Source organism: Dasypus novemcinctus, chromosome 16, assembly GCF_030445035.2.
Source record: "Dasypus novemcinctus isolate mDasNov1 chromosome 16, mDasNov1.1.hap2, whole genome shotgun sequence".
NCBI classification, from domain to species: Eukaryota; Metazoa; Chordata; class Mammalia; order Cingulata; family Dasypodidae; genus Dasypus; species Dasypus novemcinctus.
The window spans coordinates 38,570,155-38,593,005 of record NC_080688.1 but is presented as its reverse complement, the minus strand read 5'-3'; the positions used below and the strand labels follow the sequence as shown (position 1 = coordinate 38,593,005).

Genomic DNA, 22,851 nt, shown 5'->3' with positions numbered 1-22,851 from the left:
CAGCCACAAAAAGGAATGAAGCTCTGATTCATCAACAATATGGATGAACCTTGAAGACATTATGCTAAATGAAGCCAGATACAAAAGGAAAAATATGATTTGGAAATAGATAACCATGACTATTGCAAAACATTGTAAATGTAATTAATGTCACAGAGCTAGGCACTTAAAAAGGGTTAAAATGGGAAATTTTATGTATATTTTATCAACCAAAAAAAAAAAGGCAGAAAGCTACTCAATAAATGCAGCATCTTTCATATATATTTTATTTTTTTATTTTTATTTTAAAAAATACATGTTTATTTTTTATTACTAAGACTTACATGAGAGAGAACTGGGTTTTTTTTCCCTAGAAGTTTAAAACATTTTATCCCAACATTTATTATTTCCATGAATCTACTTTTTTTTTTTTCTGCAAATCTTTTTTTATTGTCTTTTTCATATATATATTTTAAGTTCCTGCCCCTAATCTATAAGGTGTTGAATTGCAATTCCCCTCCCACCCACCCACCTTCCAGCGAGAAGACTGACCAAGCCCCTTGGAAAGCAGAGAACTGAACCTGGCAAGACTGAGATAGAAAACTACTGTGTGGATGGGACTCTGAAGTGAGAGAAAAGTCTGGAGAACGAAGGTCCATCCTGGCAGAGAAGGCATTGAGCGGCGGTGGGGATGGGGTGCCAGAGCAGCTAAGGGCCAGCAGGGACACAGCACAGCCTGAGAAAGGTGGATGGGAATCTGGCCTGTTGGGAAACGGTAGAGAGACATGTGGGGAGCTGAAGTCAAACTCCTTTGCTACAAGGCCCCAGTGCTGATTCTGTCTGGAAAATGTGGTGCTACCTGTCCTGGAAGGAGAGAGAAAATTCAATTGGAAGAAAATACCCACTAAGATTAGAAGGCCATATAACTTTAACACCATGTATTCTTGCCTCCCTAATGAGGGTATCAGAGCTGGGTTAGCCTTTGCCGAGCAGCGGAAACTTATTCTATCACAGCACAATCCATTGTCTAGCTGTCCGCAGTATCAGGATATTTGGATCATAACTCTTAGACATCAGCTGAAGAGGCATACAAGAAATAACGGTTTAATTTAGATTCTGACTTAAAAGGGAAACCACAAACAAGTCTCGGTTTGAGCCAGGGAGTTGATCAGTAACAGAACTTCTAAGTCTTCCCATAGCCGTCAGCGAACTCAAAGGTTTCTTTGGAGAAGTGGGTGGGGAGCGGTGGAAGAATTCTGGGGGGCACTTCTTGTCATTAAATCCAGGGGTCAGTTGAGTGCCCCAGGGAGTCAAGGGAAACTAGTCAGAATGTGCCCGGGAGCCGTGGTCTTCGGGGACTTGCCTGGCCAGCTATTGCCTCCCGAAGCTGAAAACTCGCAGACACCAGTTGCTGCTGGCTTCTTTCTCAGTCCAGAGAGGACCCTCTGTGTCTCCTTTCCAGCGTCTCCAGATTGAGCCACCTGAGCCCAAATCAGTTTGCTCTCCTAGTCCCTTCTACACTGGCTGCATGAACCGGGCTCATGCGTATCCGCTCATGTGATCGCTGCCCCACGAGCCTGGCAGCAGCGACAGAAGTGCCCCCACCGTGGACAGGGCTGCCCTGGGATGGAGGTAGAGCCTACATATCACTGCTTAATTCCACAAGCAATTGACTCAAAAGATTGAATGATGATGCCAAAGCAGTTTCCTGACTCTATCTTGATAAAGGTCCCACAGATTGAGGAAGGAGGGAGAGTCAGGTGAAAAAGAGGATGGGCGAACTGCTCCTTCTGGGCTGAACCCAGGGAGTGGGAGCAATAAACCTCCCAGAAAAGGCTAGAGATATGAGGCAGAACATAATATGTCCCACTTCCCACATGCAATTCTGCAAGAAGATGGCAGACACGCAGAAGTGTGGTTAAAATGGGGAGATCTAGGTGTGGAAAAGTGGCCTCCCTGCCATATCCCCACACCACCATGTCTCCCTTGATTCCTGATGAAGACAGGGAGCATAAAGGGACTTCTTGTCTACCTTCAGGATATGGGCAGAATTAATCAGAGACAGAGTGCACAGACCAGTGGGCTCACTGACCTTCCATCCCGAAGACAGGGTAAGTGCTGGCTGGTAGGACCTGTGGGGCCAGTGTAGCACAGAAGGAGCCAACACAGTTGCCACGGGTTGAACTGTGCCCCCCAAAAGACACGTTCAACCCTTGACCCTCGGGTCCGTCAATGTGACCCTATTTGGGAAAAGGATCTTTGAAGATGTTACTGGTTGAGACGAGGCCCACTGGATTAGGATGGTCCCTAGTCCAATATGACCGTCTTTATAAGAGAGGGAAATCTGGACACAGAGCCACTCAAAGAGAGAAGACCACCATGTGAAGACCAGCAGGGATGAAGGGCTGCGCTGACAGCCAAGGAGTGCCGAAGACTTCCGGCCACCGTCAGAGCCAGGGAGGGGCAAGGAGCATCTTCCCTTGTCACTTCAGAGGGAGCGCGGCCCTGCCGACACCCTGATTCTGGACTTGAAGCCCCCAGCACCGTAAGAACATACATTTCTGGTGTTTAGGCTCCAGTTTGTGGTACCTTGTTATGGCAGTCCTCAGAACTAAGGCAGGGATGGATGCCAGTAAGCATGGGCCAGAGTTGCTCTTCTACAAGTCACTTTCCAGAAGAGGAAGAGATTCGAGTATTGATGATCTCCCCAGCAGGGACTGTGCTAACCTTGAATTGACAAGATGCCATTTCTGCTTGCAGGGCAGGACTGGGGCCCAAGAGATAAAATCAGTTACAAGAAAATAAATTTTTTTCCCCAGTCAACTTTTTAAACTGTATAATTAAAGCCAGGTTCACTTGGTATCTGGTGAATATGATTTGTTTTTTCTTCCCTCCTGGTTTATTAATAGTGACAGAAGTGGGAAACGATACTATATGAGAAGAAACACTTGTTCATGTGATGCTCGTGCTGTTCACTCCCTAACGTGTGTTTTGTGGTAGTGAAGTACTGGAGGTTGGAGGGAAGAGTGCTGCTATAATCTGCTATCTCCTGTCACCAATAAAGTCAAGATTTATTCATTTATTGATTCATTAACTGTTTCAACAAGACAACTAGTCAGCTATTTAAGAACATCATTTACCACATTAAATAAATGCTGTTCATTAAATGTGATTATTTTTGTGGGCATTTTTTGTATTTTAGTACGTTTGTTTCAGTTTTACAATTATATAAGGGCATAAGGGCTTCACAGCTGGTTTGTATACTTTAAATAACATAATAAAAATAAGTTAAGGAAACATTGAGGGTCCATGAGAATATTTTTCCTTGAAAAGCAGTCCAGGGAAGTGGACATGGCTCAACTGACAGAATGTCTGCCTACCATATGGGAGGTCCAGGTTCAAACTCAGGGCCTCTTGGCCCATGTGGTGAGCTGGTCCACGCACAAGGAGTGCACCCTGCATTGAGCCGCCCCGCACAAGAGAAGTGCAACTGCCCGGTAGTGGCGCCGCACACACAGAGAGCTGATGCAGCAAGATGACGCAACTGAAAAAGAGACACAGATTCCCAGTGCTGCCAAGAACACAAGTGGACTCAGAACACACAGCGAATGGACACAGAAAGCAGACAACAGGGGAGGGGGAGATGGGAGAGAAATAAAATAAAAAATAAATCTTTAAAAAAAAAAAAGCAGTCTTTTTTTTTTTCTTATTCTTTTCAAGAGTCCATAAATTATTCAGTATTTGATGACCAGATGCCATTAGCAATCTTTCTAGAAAATTCCTTACTTGGTCCTCCAGAAAGTTGCACCATTTTCATTGCCTTATCATATGGCTTATTGCCTTCTCCAACAGTTCCTTCTGTACCATGCCTTTCTCATCCAAATAAACCTGTAGATTTTGACTCCTATTCTGATTGTTGAGTTCATCAAAGCGCTACATTAGTATCAGAAAATCTGGGAAGAAAATGCCCCAGAAGGCTAAGCCTGCTGTAGTCCCCTGATGAACATGGATTCCTGCAGCCTCCTTTTACCTTTAAGCTCCTGTGATGTCAGACTAAGAGAAGAAGAGAGGGAGGAATTGGAGAAAGTCGTGGAAACTGGTGAGTGGAAAGTTGTGTGCTGAGAGATGAAAAAGGGGAGAGGGGAAAAGGGGGAAAAAGAGCCAAGGCTACAATGGGAAAAGAAGAAACAGAGCAAAATAAAAACGAATGAATCATTATGATGATAAAGAGAGCCACAGAGGAAACACTGAGAAGTGGACTCTGTGGGGAATACTCTGTGGAGAAAACTGCACCAGAAAATGACTAGACCCATGGAAGGAGGAAGAAAATAAAGAAGAAAAGTCTGAAGAGATGTGAGGCCAATGTGACAGGAACCTCCCAATTTCTATGTTTGTGGGGTTGCTTTGGAGGTGGGGAGCTGACCCAAGTATCCGTAATTCCCATGGAGAAATGGAATCTCAGTGGGGTGTCAGATCTGGCATGTATGAGCCTTGTGAAAGCCAGTTGCCAAATTTTCAGGAATTTTGTGGGCCAGTTGTTAAACATGGCCATTTAAAAATTAAGCTGTGTAAACTTCTAATTAAATTCTATTAAAAACACAGATAATACTCAAAACCTCATCACTTTCTAATTATTTTACTATTGTTTACAGCCTATGCACCTATATTATCAAGGTTATTTGTGTCTACTGTGTGGAAATACTATACTATAGTGTGTTCCTCCACATCCTTTCTCAACTCGGTGCTCAAGTGACTTCACGTTGGTAGCTTGAAATCAGGCATGGTGGGAATATTTACACCATGGAAATCACCAAATGCTGTAAGTCAGGGCTTAAACAATTGTTTTACTAATGGTCTAATGTAAAAACATGATGGAGAAAGTATTTATAGTGCAAATTATATGTAAAAGTTTTTGTATGTAGATGTCACATTGTACCTACCCGAAGAAACTGGGTATTCTTCTGGTATTCAAAAACTTAGTTTATCAAAGAAATCACTTACATCATTGATGAATGACGTTCCAACATGTCTTCGTTGTTTCACTTTTGTCTTAATCATTAAAGCAAATGAAAATTTTGACCAATACTCATGTCAGAACTACATTTGGTTCATTAATTGCATTATTAGCCATGAATATAAGACTTCAGCAAACTATGAGTTTAGCAAAAATCAATGAAAGCATTCTGTGAAAATCAATGGACTATATGGAATTTACAGTAAAGAGTGTTGTTTATTATGATTCATAAATTGTGGCTTACATCTTTCATATCAGTAAAATTACTAATAAACTTGCGTATAAAATTTGCATACAGGTTTCTTTGTTGTTGTTGTTGTTGTTAAACATTTACCACCATCCAATGGGTAGTTTGGTCCCTAACCATTGCCTACTTAGCAACGATGGCACCTAAAAACCTTCCTTTAGGAAAGGACCAGAGCGCAATGAAAAGCTCAAGCATATTTTCCTTCTTTTGGTGAATGTCTTTAATTTTGGCACTTGTGAAGGGCAGACAAGAGCTGGATAGATCAAAAAGGGGCCCAGGACTACCTCAACCCTTGCTCTCCCTATGTGCTCGCGGGCTGTTTCTGCTCTGCCTTCTCAGATAAGAGAAGTGGGTGTGTGAACAGCACCCAGAGAAACCAAGTTCAGCTGCTGATATGGGAAATATGATGTATCTGACAAAAGCCAAGGGTGAGGAACAGTGTGAACCACCACGGCGTGAACCCCAGTGTTAACTCCAGTGTGAACCCGAATATGAACCTCCACAGTGGGAAACACGACAGCGTAACCCACAATAGCATCAACCACGACAGCATGAACCCCACAGTGGAAACCATTGCAATGTGAAAAATGATAGTGCGAACCCCACAATGTAAGCCACAACAGTCCCCCTGTTCCAGTAACTGTGTGACAAAAACCACAGGGGATGTCTAGTGAGGGAAAGTTTGACAGTGTGAGAGGTGGGGGGTTGGTCCCAAGGGTTGAGAGCAGCAGCCACGGCGGGGCTAGCCCCTCTTCAGGATCAGGAAACACCACTGACAATGGACAGTGTGATATGGATCTAAGTAAAACTTTTTTTTTTTTTTTTTGCTGAAAATGACCCATCCTGATTTGTGCCTGGTTGCTGAAGATGTGACTGGCCTCTTCCCAAGTGGAACAAACTGCTTGCCATTAAAAATTCATTTCAAAATGACATGGTCAATCACTGTATTTCAGCATCAGCTTATCTTTTATGAAAGAGAAGCTGAAAATAAAATGAAATGGGCAAAAAGTTTTCTTTTTTTCTGAAGGAGAAAACAAACATCTTCAGTTCCTCAGAGCAAATGGCAGAGCCGTGTTCAGGAGGACAAGGTCATCATGACTAATGTGTTTGTATGGCATCAAAGGAAGTGCAGACAGTGGAATCAAAGCTTGAAATGAGAGACATTTCAGATACGTTTAAAAATCTTTTGTCAGGCTTAGAAAGCTCCCTCAGTTGTGGAGTGCTGGTGTGTGCTGATATGGTAAGATAATTTATAAGGTGGGGATAGAGAACTGAAATGTTGATTGTAGATTATGGTCAAATTATACACACAGCAGCCACTGCCGCAGTCTGCCTTCTGTACCTTCTAGACACCAATATCCTAGTTTAGAGGCATTTGCAGTTCCACTGCGTAACTCTTGCCCACACTTCCTGGCCTGTGATTTTTCTGGAAGTTCCCAATGCTGAGCACGTTCTGGGTACACTTACTACACAGTGGGTTGGCAATCAGCACTGAAGAGCCCTCTCTTCCCAGATGTACCCAGATAATCCTCAAGACTGTCACAGAAAGCAGGGACCCATGCTTGCTTCAGTCTAAGACTTCACCCATGGTAGCTCCTACTGTGCTTGATACCTTTCCTCAAAAAAACAAAAAAAAAAAAGGTTAGCAGTTTGATATTATTTATGAATTCCAAAAAGAGACATAGATTATGTGTATAAACTGGTCTGTTCCTCTGGGTGTGAGCCCCTTGATTTTATCAGATTCAGCTAAGATGTCTTTGATTAAACTATGTTAAAATTAGGGCTTTGATTCAATCAGTAGGGTGTAACTCAGTTTAAGCCCCTGCCCTCTTGGTGGGCTGTATAAACAGACACTCACTGAAGAAGACACACAGAAGGCGGCACAGGGAGAAAGAGCTCCACAGACACAGAAGAGGAGAGAACTTGGTCATTTCGATCCTGCCATGTGACAGAAGGAAGGCTCAAACAGCTAAAGCCCTGGGGACAGCTGAGGCATTCACCTGAAAGTTTGCAAATGAAGGGACCAGAGCCCGGAGCAGCTGAGAAGACTGGGAAAGAAAATGCGCTCTCCAGCTGAAATGTGAGATTGGGAGAAGCTGGGCCCACCGAGCCTTATGAGGAAGAAGGCTGAACCCTTAAAGAGACTGGCAACCATCTTGCTTCAACACACAGCAACACACTTTGGTGAGAAAATACCTCTTACAGCCTCTTGAGTTGGACTCTTCAGGGCTTTGTAACCATAAGCTTTTACCCCAAATACCCTTTATAAAAGCGAACAGATTTCTGGTACTCATCACCCCTTTGGCTAATATAAATGGGTAGGAGTCAACAGAGCTAGGGGTGAAACCCTCGTTCCAGAAGGGGGAAAAATCCTAAGAATATATGGAATCTATTTATTCTATTACCTTAATTTTTTTTCTGATCCAGTCTTAAAAGCTGGCACTGACCAGATGGCCATACAACCACATTGGAAAATTGCTATGGGATAAAGATGATTTTCATTTTAAATAAATTTCGCAAAATAGAGCTGGGCAAAAACCACAATGAGATATCACTATACACCTATCACAATGGCTAAAATAACTAATGATAGCAGCAAGTGCTGGCAAGGATGTGGAGAAACTGATCACTCATATACCGCTGGTAAAAACTTAAAATGCTGCAGCCACTCTGGAAAAAAATTTGCAGTTCCTTATACTGTTGTGGAATTTAAGAGAAGTTCAATTATTTGAGTATAGAGAGGCCAGGACTCAGGAATGATTTTGAGAAGGAAAAATGGTTTATTGACGGCCGGCCGGACTCGGGAGCTTTCATTTTGAATCCCGAGCCCCGAACAAGATTTTTAAACGTCTTTTATACAGAGAGGAAAGGCCAAATGGTCCCTTTGTTTCAGTTCTCAATAGGCTTCAATTAGCATATATCTCTTCTACATCTTTTTTAAGCTTTTAGCATGGACTCCAGACATTCTAGATAAGCCTTGGTTTTTGCATTTCCCCTAAATACTTAAAGTTTATAGCCCTTGCATTGTTAAACATTTCCTGGGACTGGAGCCGCTGTCACTGTCCCTAAGGGCAGGACTGCAGCCTCTTACTGTTCCACACTTACAAGTCAAACAACTTAGTTATCTCTGAAGAGACACAGAGCTTTCTACCCATAGCCCACATCAATACAACTAAATATGCAACTACCATTTAACTCAACAATTACATTCTTGGGCATTTTATCCTGGAGAAATGAACATACAAAATGCTATTCATGAAGGTCCACAGCAGCTTTATTCTCAATAACCCCAAACGAGAAACAGCCCAGATATCCTTCAACAGGTGTTTAAACTGTGGTACACCTATACAATGGAATACTAACAAGTAATAAAAAGGAATGAGGAATTGATACAATCAACACTTTGTATGACTCCAGGGAATGATGCCAAATAAAAAAAGCTTATACAAAAATGTTACATACGATATGATTCCATTTATATAACATTTTTGAAATGACAAAATTTTAGAAATGGAAAATAGATTAGTGGTTGCATTGCCAGGAGTTAGGGATGGGGCCGGAAGAAAGATGGGTGTGATTATAAAAGGGCCAAATGTCTCAATGGATAGAGCGTCTGCCTACCACATGGGAGGTCCAAGGTTCAAACCCAGGGCCTCCTGACCCGTGGGTTGAAGCTGAACCACCTGCAGTGCTGATGGGTGCAAAGAGTGCCATGCCACACAGGGGTGTCCCCCACGTAGGGGAGCCCCCCATGCAAAGGAGTGCGCCCTGTAAGGAGAGCTGCCCCGCATGAAAAAAAGTGCAGCCTGCCCAGGAGTAGCACCGCAGACACAGAGAGCTGACACAGCAAGATGACACAACAAAAAGAGACACAGATTCCCAGTGCTGCTGACAAGATACAAGCAGACACAGAAGAGCACACAGCAAATGGACAGAGAGAGCAGACAACTGGGGCGGGGGGCAGTGGGGAAGGGGAGAGAAATAAAAAAAAAAAAATCTTAAAAAAAAAAAAGGGCCAAATGAGAGGAACTTGTGGTGATGAAACCATTCTGTATCTTGACCGTGGTGGTGAATTTCAGTAGACCTACATGTGTTAAAATTGCAAAGAACTAAATACACACATACAAATGTGTATAAGTACAACAGGAAATCTGGATAAAATGGGTGACTGGCATCAATAGCAATATTCTGGTTGTGATATTGTGCTGTAGTTTTGTAAGATGTTACTATTGGGAGAAACTGGGTGATGTATTCATGAGATCTCTCTGTAGTATTTCTCACAACTGCACGTGAATCTATACTTATCTCAGTAAAATTGTCAATGAAGAAATCATTAATCATAAGTGTGACATTTTCTTTAAGAGTCTAGGAAAATCGCAGGTCAAACTCTCAGTTCTATTATGGAATGCCCCTTTTCTTTCTTAGAACTTTATGTTACTTACATCTACTCAAATGTATTTTTATTCACATATTTCCCCCAAAAACAGATTTTTTAATTAAAAAATTCTAACAATCCTATAAATTACTGAGTAGACATTAGGTACTTTGCACGTTGATCAATTAATCTGTTGCTAATGTGATCCTGAGCCTCATATCCCTTAACTGCTCTCCAACTCTCAAAATCTCATACGAAGAGATTTTCTATCTAAGAAAACTTCAAACTATCTAACAGAGGAGCCTCAGAGAATTAAAGAGTCTGCCTTTAGATCGACGATGAAAAAATTCTTATATCCTGGGAACATAACAAATCTTTTTAGAAGATAGGGAAGAGAACTGAATTTTCTTCTTCCCCTTTCCTTTTTTCCCCACTTCTTTCTTATTATGTGCCAGACACTATGGATATTACTTTGCTTTATGTTCATAACGAGCCTATGAAGGAGATATTATTTTTGCTATTTTATACACATACACCCTGAGGTACAGCCACTTGCCTATGGTCACACAGCTAATAAATAGCAGAGTCTGGATTGGAGTCTAGGTGGAACCGATCCAAACTGCATTCTCTCTTCACCATACCTGCAGTTCTTAATCCTTTTTGATTTCACAACCCATTTAGACTTAAAATATATTGAGGATCCTAAAGAGCTTTGGGTAATGTATATATCAGTTGATATTCAGAATATTAGAAAAGTGAGAAAAATTTAGAATTCCTTTATTCATTTAAAATATTAGAAAAGTGAGAAAAATTTAGAATTCCTTTATTCATTTAAAAAACAATAAAACAAGCCTATCACATTTAACATAGAATGGAAAATTTTCATGAGAAATAACCATATATTACCAAACAAAAAAATTTAGTGAGAAAACATGTTTCAAATATTTCAGCAGCTGGCTTAACAGAGGACAACTGGATTCTCATGCTGGTTTCTGCATTTAGTCTGTTGTGATATATTATTTGGGCTGAAGTATATGAAGAAGATCGAAGCTCACACAGTATTTTAATAGACTTTCCAGATAATTTTGGATATTCATCTTTGCTACTGTGCCAATACTCAACAAGTGGTAGTTTCTTAAAGGTTAGCTGCAATGTAGAATCTGAAACCATTATCAATGCATTTTTTTTTTATACCAGTTCCATTAAAATCCACTTGGATCTTTTGCTCATGCATGATTTGCATTGGTCATTTGGATAACATTGGTTTACAGAGATACGTAGATCTTCTAAAAGTTGACACATTTCATTCCACAATAAAAAATCACATTCATTAATATCATCAATCTTATTAGGAAAATCTTTAAGTATTTTGGGGAAGCTGTCAAGCTTACAGTAGCAGATACAAGATTTCAAAATTCTAATTTTCACTTGAAAGCTCAAATTTTATCATTGGCAATAGAAAACTGGCTGCTGTTTTCCTTGAAGTGACAGATTTACTTCACTCATTTTTGAGACAATGTCTGCCAAATAATCAAGTATCAATAATCATAATATGTCTGTTAGTCCTTCTTTCAAAATGGTGTTCCACACAGAGAACGGTTCAGCTTGCAACTTCCAACTTAGCTGTATAAGTGATTTTCCTCAAGACAACGACCCCTAACACAGAATATTGAAAAGCTGTTGAAGTTTAATAAAATCAACACTTTTTTATTGCCTCAGCAAGGATATTCTTATGTGAAAATGGCTGTAAAGAATGTGGAATGAGCTGCTATACAGTGCAGGAACACAGACTCAGGCATGACAGAGACTTTTAGCATGTGGCCACCTTTACTACTCAGACAGCAGAAAAGGTTCAAAAGAGCAGGGGAAAAGAGCCCACCGTGGCTGGTCCCCTGAGGAGGCCAACTGCTTGGGTCAGGATTGGTGAATGGCAGCTCTGAACGACCTGCTTCACAGGAGAGCTGAGGGACCACCTGTGGCTGATACATCGGAGAAGCCAACTGCTTGGGATCTTCTCATTCCATTCCATGTCAGAGATGAGAGACACCCACACTGCCTGAGTGCGGGGCTTTTACACACTCCAGAGGTAGGGGGCTCTACTAGTGAGCCAACAGTGAGCCCTGGCAAGCAGCTGAGGCTGGTAAAGATTTAATGTCTCCCTCTGCTGCCTGTGGTCTCTTGAGAAAATAGAAACGTACTGAACACCTGTGTGCAAACAAGCTCAACTGGATATGTAACACCTGCATGCAAAGAAGCAAGAGTGGAACCAATAAACACTGGCACACAAATAACCAAGAGGGGAAGAGGAGGGGTAGGTAAAGGCTGGGAGATGGCTGCTGAGGGTGTCTGTGACTTCCCCAGCAAATAATAGGACTACTGCCTTGATTTGTGTCAAGGCACCTTTACCCACCATTGCTTTTGCATCATCAGTGAAAATGTCAACACAGTGGAAAATGCAAATAATGTATTAGTATTATGAAAATGACTTCATGGACCCATTGAGAGAGTCTGAAACTTCCCTGGGGCTATGGGCCACTCCATGTAAACTCCTAGGAAGAGGCAGAGCTATTTGGCTTACGCTTTTCAGCATCAGGCCTGCCAACCCCAATGCAGCAACAGTGACAACTGGAGCACATCTATTCACAGTTCCCTGCAGATGTGCATAATTTTTAATCATATGAAATATACAAACCAGAGCAGACAGGAATAGCTGTGGCAGCCTCCTCTTTGCCCCCTGGAGCCTCCTCTTCCGTGCCTTCACCCCAGCATCCCAGGTGCCCTGGACTTCCTGCAGCCCAAAGTCACACGAGGACCTCTGTTTGCAAAGGAGCTCTAATGAGCAGGTTCTGAAGAGCAAAGCCCGCTATGATCACTGCTGTGCTTGCTTTAATGTACAACTACAGGAACCCAAAGGAGCAAACTTGGGGGTGACCCACAGGTGCCACTTTGTGCCATCTTTCCTGGGCATTGCATCTCAGACTTTTCTTCAATATTTCACTTTCCAGAACACTCTCCCCTAAGACTCTGTCCTCCTTTTTCCACATGGCAGCTGAGAAATGAGTAAGAATAATCATTACTCAATAGGTTAAGAATGACCATTAAAATGTGCAATGTGTTAGGCAGGGGTGATCGCATTTTAGCAGGAGAATCCTGGAGATATAATCCTTTCACACAAATAAATAATCCGATGGAAAAGTTTTGGTAATGGATGGTGGTGACGGTAGCACAACACTATGAACATAATTAACATCACTGAATTATATATTTGAATGTTGTATATATGTTATTAGAATAAAAAACACAAACAGTAAACCCTAATGTAATCCATGGGACTACAGTTGTTTATACAATCATAATAATCTTTCCTCAATTTTAATCAATGCACTACATTAAAATATTACAAGGTGTTAATAATAGGGGGTATATGGGAACACTATTTTCTGCAAGATATTTCTGTAAACTTACAACTTCTTTAATTAAAAAAAGTAATACTCTGTAAATATGGGGTCAAGGTAGGGTCACAGGCAAATGGGGGTGATTCTGGAGCCCCTGAAATTATTTTAAGGGCCTACTCAGCTAAGTCAGAGGAATTAATGATTAAATCATTGGAGTAGGGTGACAAAATCCACAAAGCCTTGGGTTTATCTCCTTGTGAGATGAAGGTTATATTTTTATCAGTTTCCTGTGAATGAAAAATATGCAATAGTTACACTGTCAAAGAACAAATAGAACCATGACAAATGTCACAGTTTACATATTTGATTTCACAGGGTATCATATTTTCTAACATTTCTACCTTATTCCTTCTTGTAGATGTTTGGAAATTACTTAAGGAGGTCATGCTTTAATATTTTTGGGCATGATGCCTCCCCACGCCTCCCTTCTATGCTGTTTTACTGATTAAGAAGCTTTCAGCCTGTTTTCTATGAGAGGAAGGGTGTGACAAGGAACATCGCTGAATAATTCAGCACTTGTGTCAGGTTAACTCTGTCCACCTCCCTTGTCTGGAACAAAAGAGATGCCCGGGAAGCTCAATTTGGGGGACAGGTAGAGCTGCTGAGAAAACACTGTCCCTGAAACACACACCTCCAGGCTGAACTATCAGCGTTCTGGGTGCTGCAATCTGCAGGCTTGTCTTTCAAGCACTGAATTATGAAACAAGGCTGTGTATACTTCGGAAAATCCTTTGTGAGTAGTCTTTGAAAAGTACTAATTTGGTCTTTTGGTTTTCACTTGGTCGTGGGGAGACTTTTCAAACTCCTACCTTGTTTCTGCTGACTTCATTACAAGCAAAATGAGAAGTGGTACTTATGGAGTGAAGTTCACTCTTTAAAAAAGACTCATTTTATACCATTCTGAGGCCAAGAAGTGCTACTTGCTCTTATCTCTCCTCCAGAGTCCGAACATTTAAAAAGCAGGGAGCACCCAGGGCTCAGAACGGGTGTTGGTGTCTTAGAGCATCTCTCTGTGCAAGTTTGCTTAGAGATCCTGAGTTAAACATCCCTGTTGTCCTAATGGGTTGTGACTTCAATGCTGGACTAATTGTCTTCTTGTAGCCCCCACCATAACCTGCAAAACCCCCCTATTTGCCTGCCTCTAGGCATTTGCTCATACAACCCCTTTCCTTTGTGGAATCCCCAATCCCACTATGCTCCCCCTGCCTTTCTAATTCTTACCTAGTCTTAATGACCAACTCAAATTCTGACTTCTCCAAAACACTTTCTTTCTAATTCATCATTTCTGTAATACCTGACAATAATGATAACTAGCAATTACTGAATTGTTACCATGTGCCAGGCACTGTAGTAAGCACTTAAGTCATCTCATTTAATCACCTCATAATATCCTTATTTATAGGTATGGAAAGCTCAGAGAATTTGAGTGCACTGCCCATGTCCTACTCCAAATGACAAAGCTGGACCTCCAGCCCTGGTTTACCTGGTTCCAAAGGTCATGTTTTCATCTGATCCTATAGTCTGAACTCACTGTAAGAAGCTGATAGAGCTAGATGGGACCTCAAAGGTCATATCATCCAGTCCATTTTTTCTACCAATGTGGAACCTAAAGCAAAAAGACTTGCCCAGAGTAACACAGAAGTGAACGGTCGGCCAAGTCCCAGTAATCCTAGTTCTCAGACTCATGCATCACTTATTCATTCAAGAAACATTTAAGTGACGTTTACTATGTTTAAGACACCATATTAGGCCCTGAGTATCTCTCCCACCATACCTTCTTTGTGCTCCTTTTGCAAGTTTAGTGAATTCACACATAAAGCTGCCTTAAAATGGGGGGATCAAGTAAACCTTGCCTCTTAATGCAGAAGCACCATGCACCACTAATGCAACCAACATGGTACCTTTGCTCATTGGTATTTAGGCATCATGGGCTGACGTACACTCAGTTGCAGCTACACAGGAGAGGAATGTGTTGGTGGTGTTTGACTAAAGCGATTTATTCTTTTATGGGTAAAGTAGAAAGAGCAGGAAAGGCCCTGTTTATGAAGATGATTTAATACTGCTCAAATAACTGATGTTTCAAGAACAAGGATTAGAAAACAGGAAACATGACTCCTAATTTTACCAACTAAGTCTAAATCTAATTCCAAAAAGTTCTGTTCCTCTTTCACTACAGTGTGTGCATGTATAAAGAAGTCACCAAGCTTGTCTTTCAAGTTGTCTCCCATTCTGGTACTACTACTTGGTTTCACTATTATTGTTTCATGGACAAATTTGTCTGAGGTTCCTGGAGATGTCAACAAACTCTCCCAAGTGAGCTGATAAGGCTTAGAGGCTAAAATGAGGTCCTGTTTGAGAACTTGAAAGGAAAGGTGATTGTTCCCTGAGAACTAAACTAAGCAACATCAACACATACTAAAATGGAGTAAAGATATGCATGTCCTTGTATACAATGGAAAAATAATGGCTACCAGATCGGCAGCATTTAACTGTGACTTATCTTCCCCATGTTACCCAAATGAGGGACTGACAAGACAGCACATCAACAAATCCTTTGGAATACTTTGTCTTGTGGGAAACTCATAAGCACAAAAGCAGTAGCTGGGATGCAGATACCCTGTTGTTTACCTCATTCTGATGTAATCTTATAGTAATCTAGAATAGCTGGATATCAGTCTGTGGGAGAGGGCCCCTGGTCCCTGGGGCTGTGAGGCTTTCATGCATCTTGGGAAGTACCAGCCCCTCCTCTGGTGTGCATGGGGGTTGGGATCCAAGAGCAGATGTGACATAACCTTGGTCACCAGTCTTCATCAGTTGGGGAGCACTAGTCCTTCCCCTGGTAAGATTATAAAGTTGGGAACCAAGCCTTGCTGTTGCAGGTACAGAACATGGAGGACTAGAGACTGAACTGTTGCCTTAGCATTCTACCAGGACTGACTGACCTGAGTGTCTATGGATCTCTGCACTAGGAATTCCTTCCCCACAGGTCAGCCTCCAAATATTTAGTATTGGACAAGTTAGCTTCTACCTCTTAACACACAATTATTCTACACCCTGGGCTGGCTCTATTTTCTTTTACAAACAAATATGCAATATAAAGGATAAGGAACAATGAAAATTTTAAACACTGTTGAGAAGAGTGTAAAGAGGTACTTTAGAAAATAATTTGATATTATTTTGTGAAGTTGAATATACACCTACTATATTATTCAGGTATTTCTTAAGGTGGAGATACTCTTGCACATGTGGTAAAGGAGACATGTAATTGAATGCTGAGAGCAGAAATAGTAAAATAGTAAATGGTTTGTATTAGGTCAGGTGACCTAGGAAACGAGACTCTGACACAAGGTTTATGTGCTGGAAGTTACTTTTGGCTGGTGGAGCCAGGATTTCTCAGCCTTCTGCACCCAAGGAAAAACTGTTAACAGAATTCAGCTCACCTTCTGGAGGTTTCTTCCCTTTCCATAATCTTAGTACTTCTAGCCATTGCTGCTTCAGCAGCTCCCTGGAGCACTTAGGGAGATGATATTTGCAATTTGTCTGGCTTCTCTAGTTTTTCTTAATGAGAGTATTGGTCTGCAACAAGCTAATTCATCTTACCTGGAAATATGAATACCTTAACTTAAATTTAGAGGCTTTCCCAAACTTGCTTACATCTCTTTTTTCCCCAAGAATTATTCATCTAGGTTGATAGATGCATGGATCGGTGGAAATCCTTATCATCATTCAAATTTTGAGTCTATTCTCCCCTCGCAATATCTTATCAAAATAGATTGCTGGTCTAAGATTGGGCTGAGTTTCATCTTTTATTTGTCTTACCAGGCTTTGGTGGAAATGTTAATGTACCTCAAAGAGCCCAAAGTCAGTCAGGATAAACGCAGGGATCTCTGAGTGAATAAATGAATAAATAAATGGATACATAGGGGGAAAGAGAGAGCAAAAAGGCCTGGACAAATCAACTGGATAATGGGCACCTTGAATTTCGAGTGGGGGTAACATATATTAGGGAAATGCATTAGAAAGGCTACTCCAGAGCCAAAGTGTTGCAGTCCTATAAAATAATCTTGTCTCTGGTTTAAGAAATTATTTTATTGGGGAAATATCCATGGAATTGTTCCTGAATTCTTTAATGTGTAAAAAAAGTTCACTTTACAATTATGGATGATTCAATTCCTACTCTTTAATGAAACGGAGATTTATTTATGACATGGAGAACAAGAGTCTTCCCCATTTCCAGTGGTAGGCGTAGTCTAATTGATTCTTACTTTGTAAAGTCCCCATTACCACTGAGTTGGTTATATTCACTGAGGAGAGACAAGATCATATTCATCTTTGCATCCTCAGTTGTCAGTCTGGTAGGCAATAGATAATCATCAAGTTGTTGCTTAAATTTCTTCATTTCCATTCCTACTGTTACCAACTTGGTCAAAAGATTTTCAACCAGAGAAAGTTAGCAGCTTAGCATTTTGCTATTTAGTTTTCTCTCTCGTCCTAAAACAGTATTTCTTGGATTTGCCTATGCTAATGATCTGGAGACAAGGAGCCTGTAATGCAGGTCACAGCTGAATCAAAAATCTCCAGGGGAAGAGCATGGGCATCTGAATTTACCAAGCACCAAGCATCAGAGTGATTTTTAAGATTAGGTACATGTGGTTCTTGTTCCAGCAGCATTAGAATCACCACATGCACTCAAGACACAAGTCAACTTCCTCACTGCCTCTTACTGATAGACCATTGAGCTTCTCTACTCTTAAGATCTACCATTTATACCTAGGAAGGGAGGAAAAGTACCAGAGTAGGTCTCAGGCATGTCACATTCTTGTTCCAGCCCTTTGGGACCTTGGGCAAATCACAAATATCTTTGGGCTTCTGTTTCCTCATTATAAAGTGAGGGGCTAGAACCAAATGATTTTTAAGGCCCCTCCTGATTCTTAGTATTCTAGCATTTTCACATTCAGTCTAGTTCCCCAGTTAAGATTACATTATATCTTCCTCTCTGCTTCTTTAGGTCCAACTCATCCTCAAGGCATATAGTTTAAGTTCTAATTGTCCTTAACATTTCTTTGAAATTCAGCCTAAGCTGCTTTTTTTTCTTAGGTATCTTTTTATATCTATGTCTGTTCTCTCACTAGGTGACCTTAAATGCCCAGTATATGACAGGTACACAATACTGTTGATTTTTCTTTCTCTCAATTATGAATTCTTACCTCTGTCATTTGTTTTATTCCAACAATAGCTATGTTGAAAACTTTTTCCCCCAATGAGCTTTTATTACTGTATCAAAAATTCCCAATTCATATTGTATTTATCCTAGAGTTTTTTTTTTTTTATTATTGTACTAACTCAGCCCCTAATGTCCATTGATGATAAAAAAAAAAAAGACTCTCTTCTGGTCTCTGCTGGTGTGATAGTAGACAACTGCTTCATAAAACCTTCACTTAAGTGCATGCTAAAGACTCAAGTATAATGACAGTTCAGTTTTCTAAGGAATCATTCTAACAGCATCAACTTAAAGAGACTTTTCAATGTCAAACTGCTTTTTGAGAGTAAGAACCACAACAGTAAATTCTGAAATATATTTCAAATGCTTATTTCTGAACCAGTATTTTTCAAAAGTGAATTCATATTCATGCCTGTTAAGATACAATGGATAATGTTTTGGTGTTGCTCCTTTGAAGAAAATTTGTCAAATTGTGGGTGATTCTGACAATGTCCCTTGTATTGTGTCTAGTGAAGACAAAGTGCTGGATATATAGGTGTTGAACTAATGTTTGGTTTATGTAACACTATTTCTATTTTACAATTGAATTTGAATTAAAGACAATCCTGGGAGGAATCTTTGCAGACTTTCAAGAGTTATTTCTTGAATACTTCAAGAGGACCTAAAAATGCCTTCTATCAGCATATCTGTTTGTCAAGGCAGGAAAGGTGTTACTTAAGTGTTAAGTGCTGACATAGAGGTTCTGCATATTTCCAAAGTTCAAATCAGAGATCTTTAATACGTTTCTAAGACAATTTGAAACTTTATATAATCAGTGACTGACATATATTTGCATGAAAATATTATCAAACATGAATAATGCTTTACAAATGTAAAAAGTCCTTTTATATATACTATCTTTTTAAAGAAAAGTTGAGTATTAACTATGTCATAAACTGCAGTTTTGCAATTAAATGCATCCTTTCAATTCCAGTATTTTTAAGTGTCTGTTTCATTATATGTAGCTGAGCGAGAGGGTTTCGTCCTCACTCAGGCCCAAGAGTCGGGGGGGCTTGCTCCTGCCGAACCACCGGCGGGGGGTGCCCCAAGAGGGAGCACCGGTTCTCCAGGAGTGGGGGACGCGCGGTTGGGGAAAAACCACGGAGACCGCTTGAGCGCAAGAACAGGTCTGCTTTATTACGGAAGTACACTTAGCTATATAGGGGTGGGTAGAGGGAGGGGTGTGATGAAGGGAGGGTTGGCTAAGGGGCGGCTGTGGACAGGCTGAAGCTGATGGATAGACCTGAGGTAAGCAGTTACTGGGGAAGAGGGCAGATTGTAGGTTGGCAATATGGGCAGGACTGGCGGGAAGGGCGGCGGGGGCTGAAAGGGGAGGAGGGGCGGAGAAAGGCGGCAACAATTATATCATTTAAAGATAGAGCTAGCCAATAGCATATCCTCAAACGGTACATTCTGTGGTGCCCTGTGCAAATCCAGATGTCTCTAAGACTCCTGGCTTTAGAATCACACACTATAATGGATAAGAGCTCTGAATGTGGAATGAGACAATCCTGGGTTCCAATTTCATCTTACCAGTTATAAGAGACAGCCATGTGACAACTCTGGCCACTGAGAAATAAGAGGAAGTTCCTGGGTGGGGCTTTCTGGAACACTTTTAAAATGGGGACAGAATCCAATGACATGTGCTTTTCTCTTTTTCTCTTCTTCCTGTCTAGAATATGGGCATGATGCTAGAGATGGCATAGCTATTTTATAGCCTCAAGAATAAAGGCCACATACAAAGTATGGAAGAGCAGAAAGCTGGAAGAAATGTGGATTCCTGATGGTTTCACAGAGTTGCATTACCAGCCTTGGACTGCTGAGCTCCAGGACTTTTTAATGTAAGCAAAGTAAAACCAGTTATTTGTGGTTTAACTTGCTGTTTTTTGGGAATGATTTTCTTTTACAGCTTATTGTAATTGATAAGTGATACATGAGTTTACAGGGTTATTTGAAGATTAAAGGGAAAAAATCTATGTGAGGAGCAAAACACAGTTCCTAGGATATAGTAAGTGACCAATAAATGGTTGCTGTTATTTTTAGGAGATTAGTTGATTACCAGTAGAGAACAAAAATCAAACACAGGATAAACAATTTGGGAAGGGAGAAAAAGTGCAGAACAGAAATTATGATAGGATTGTAAAAATGTCACAATAACACTTGGAACTGAACAATGTACATAATGGCTAGACATACAGCAGATTCTCAATAAATTTAATTTCCTTTCCTTTGCTCTCTGTGGGGAATACAAACCAATGTCTTTTATTCACATAGGAAACATGATCAAGAGGAAGACTAGACTCTAAGCAAAGAGACTGTGGGAACTTCAAAAAGTAATGATTATTACATGTATAAGGTCATATAGGTTTTTGTGAGGCATTCCATTCAGTGTCTTATGTAACACTCTTATTCATGTAATGCTGTCAAGATACGGATTAAAGGAATAAACAAAAAGATGTCAATAAACAGAGTAAAATGACACAGGTGTGCTCAGTCATCTTAGTGGTTCAGTCACTATGTCCTAGAGGAATTGAAAGTTGCTAAATTGAGAAATCTATTTTGATGCCAAATTGAAAATTGATTACATCAGTCAAGCCAAAGAAATAATACAAATAAACATGAATACAAAAGGCAAGAAGAACTCAGCAAATTCAGCTTGAAAACTTTACCAGAAAAAAAAAAGCCTGATGAAAAAACATGAAGAGCTGGAATTTTATGATCAGATGATCATATCAGAGAATGTTGTCAACTTATAGTATAAAGTACAGTACATATGTGGTCATCTCGAAAAGAATTTACTACAGAGTAGAATCTTATTTCAATTCAACAAAGAAAGCAGCTGGAGAGTTGAAAGGACTATTCAAATTTAGCCTTTTCTTAAAAAAAAAAAAAAAAAAAAGACCTAAATGCCAGACACTGGTATGACTTACAGAAAAGCAAAGGACTAAGAGAATGAAGATTTGTAATAACATGGAGACACTGCTGAATGTAAATATCAAGGGAAGATGGAGAAAAAGATCTGAAGGGAACAAATCACAGACTAAAACAGACTAAAATATTTTTGAAATTATATTTAGGTATTACCAAATAAAGTAAATAAACACCTCTTAAATTAGAGTGCAAAATGAAGACAACTTATTGTTTTAAAGGTGCAAAAGCAAGAAAATACAACATAAATCCACCTACATTTTAAATAGTTACGTGGTTGGTAAATGCCATTTAAAGATATTTTCAATACAACATTGATTTATAAATCAGTTTACAGGAGATCCAAAAAAATCAGGTTTAATATCAACTTTAACTATAAATAACAAAAAAAGGAAAAAAATTGTCCTCTGTTCACCAGTTTTTGCTTACATCTATGTCTTCTGCTCCTTCCCTTTTGGGGAAAACATTGCATTGTAAGGTTGCCGTCTTTTTGGACGAGGACAAGGATCAAGATCTTCCTTAATGTAACCTTAAAAAAGTTTTACAAATTTAGAGTGCTGTATTTGCAATACACATTTCTTCAGCATATATACAGTAAATGTTTTATTTAATGCCGTCTACGTTTACATTATTCTTTTGATTACTAGCTAGGTGATGATGACAAACGATTTAACTTACTTAGCATCAGTTTCCTCATTTAAAAGAATAACAGCATATTTTACATGTAACATCTCAAATAACTCACATTCCTTTGAAGTATTTTCTACTACACCTGTTGCACAGATGAGATAATGGAGGCCTAGGAAAATTAAATATATCGTTCAAACTTACAAGGCTTGGACCTTGCCCAAATCTAATTTCAGAACGAGACTTCTTTAGTACTTTCCTCTTCTGCCTCCCATAGGTGAATTCTTTAACTTACACATTAAGTGTTGACATAGAAGTTTTGCATATTTCCAAAGTTCAACTCAGAGGTCTTCAACTTTAAAAAGTTATTTCCTTTTTATCTAAATATGAACTCTTTGTCATTATGATAAATGTGTCTATCAAAAAGACTTTTCACAGTAGCTATTTCATTAGACATGCTCCTATACTCTCTAGACTTGAGGTTCTTAACCTTTTTTGTTACTGGCACGAACCCCTTTGCCAGTCAGGTGTAAAGTATGGACCCCTTACTAAGTCCAAAACACTACATTGTGTATTACTTAATAAACATGTCAGACCCGCACCAACATGCCTCCAGAAGAATGTTTTTTTGAATTTCAATTCAAGCTCATTGACCCCTTGTTAAGAATCCCTGCTTTAGACCATTGGATTCTTTCAAGGTGTCTCAAATAATGTAATTTGCAGGGTGGGAAGGACTGTACTCTCCCACACTCCTGGGCTATATTAGGGTGCTAACGCAGGCTCTATCCAGATGGTCTGATTGTATCTGATGATCAGGCAGAGAGATATCATGTCATAGGGGACTTAATCTGACTTGTTAGTGGAGAAAGTGGAAACATGATAATACCTGTCAGAGACTTGGCATTTTTGGGAAAAATGATCATACAACTAAATATCTGGAGTGTCTTTAAAAGTGAGAAAGGTCCC

General features: G+C 40.1%; 1 protein-coding gene across 7 annotated transcripts in view; it reads right to left on the bottom strand.

Annotated features, from left to right (window-relative positions):
* Positions 1–19,441: 19,441 nt before the first annotated feature.
* RBBP8 (RB binding protein 8, endonuclease) overlaps positions 19,442–22,851 on the bottom strand; it is a 113,266-nt gene continuing 109,856 nt past the window's right edge. For all 7 annotated transcript variants that reach the window (XM_004465112.3, XM_004465111.5, XM_058277538.1 and 4 more), the window contains one exon: positions 19,442–21,787. In XM_004465112.3, the coding sequence (XP_004465169.2) occupies positions 21,690–21,787 (98 nt within the window). In that variant the 3' untranslated portion in view covers positions 19,442–21,689. The remainder of the gene's footprint in view (positions 21,788–22,851) is intronic.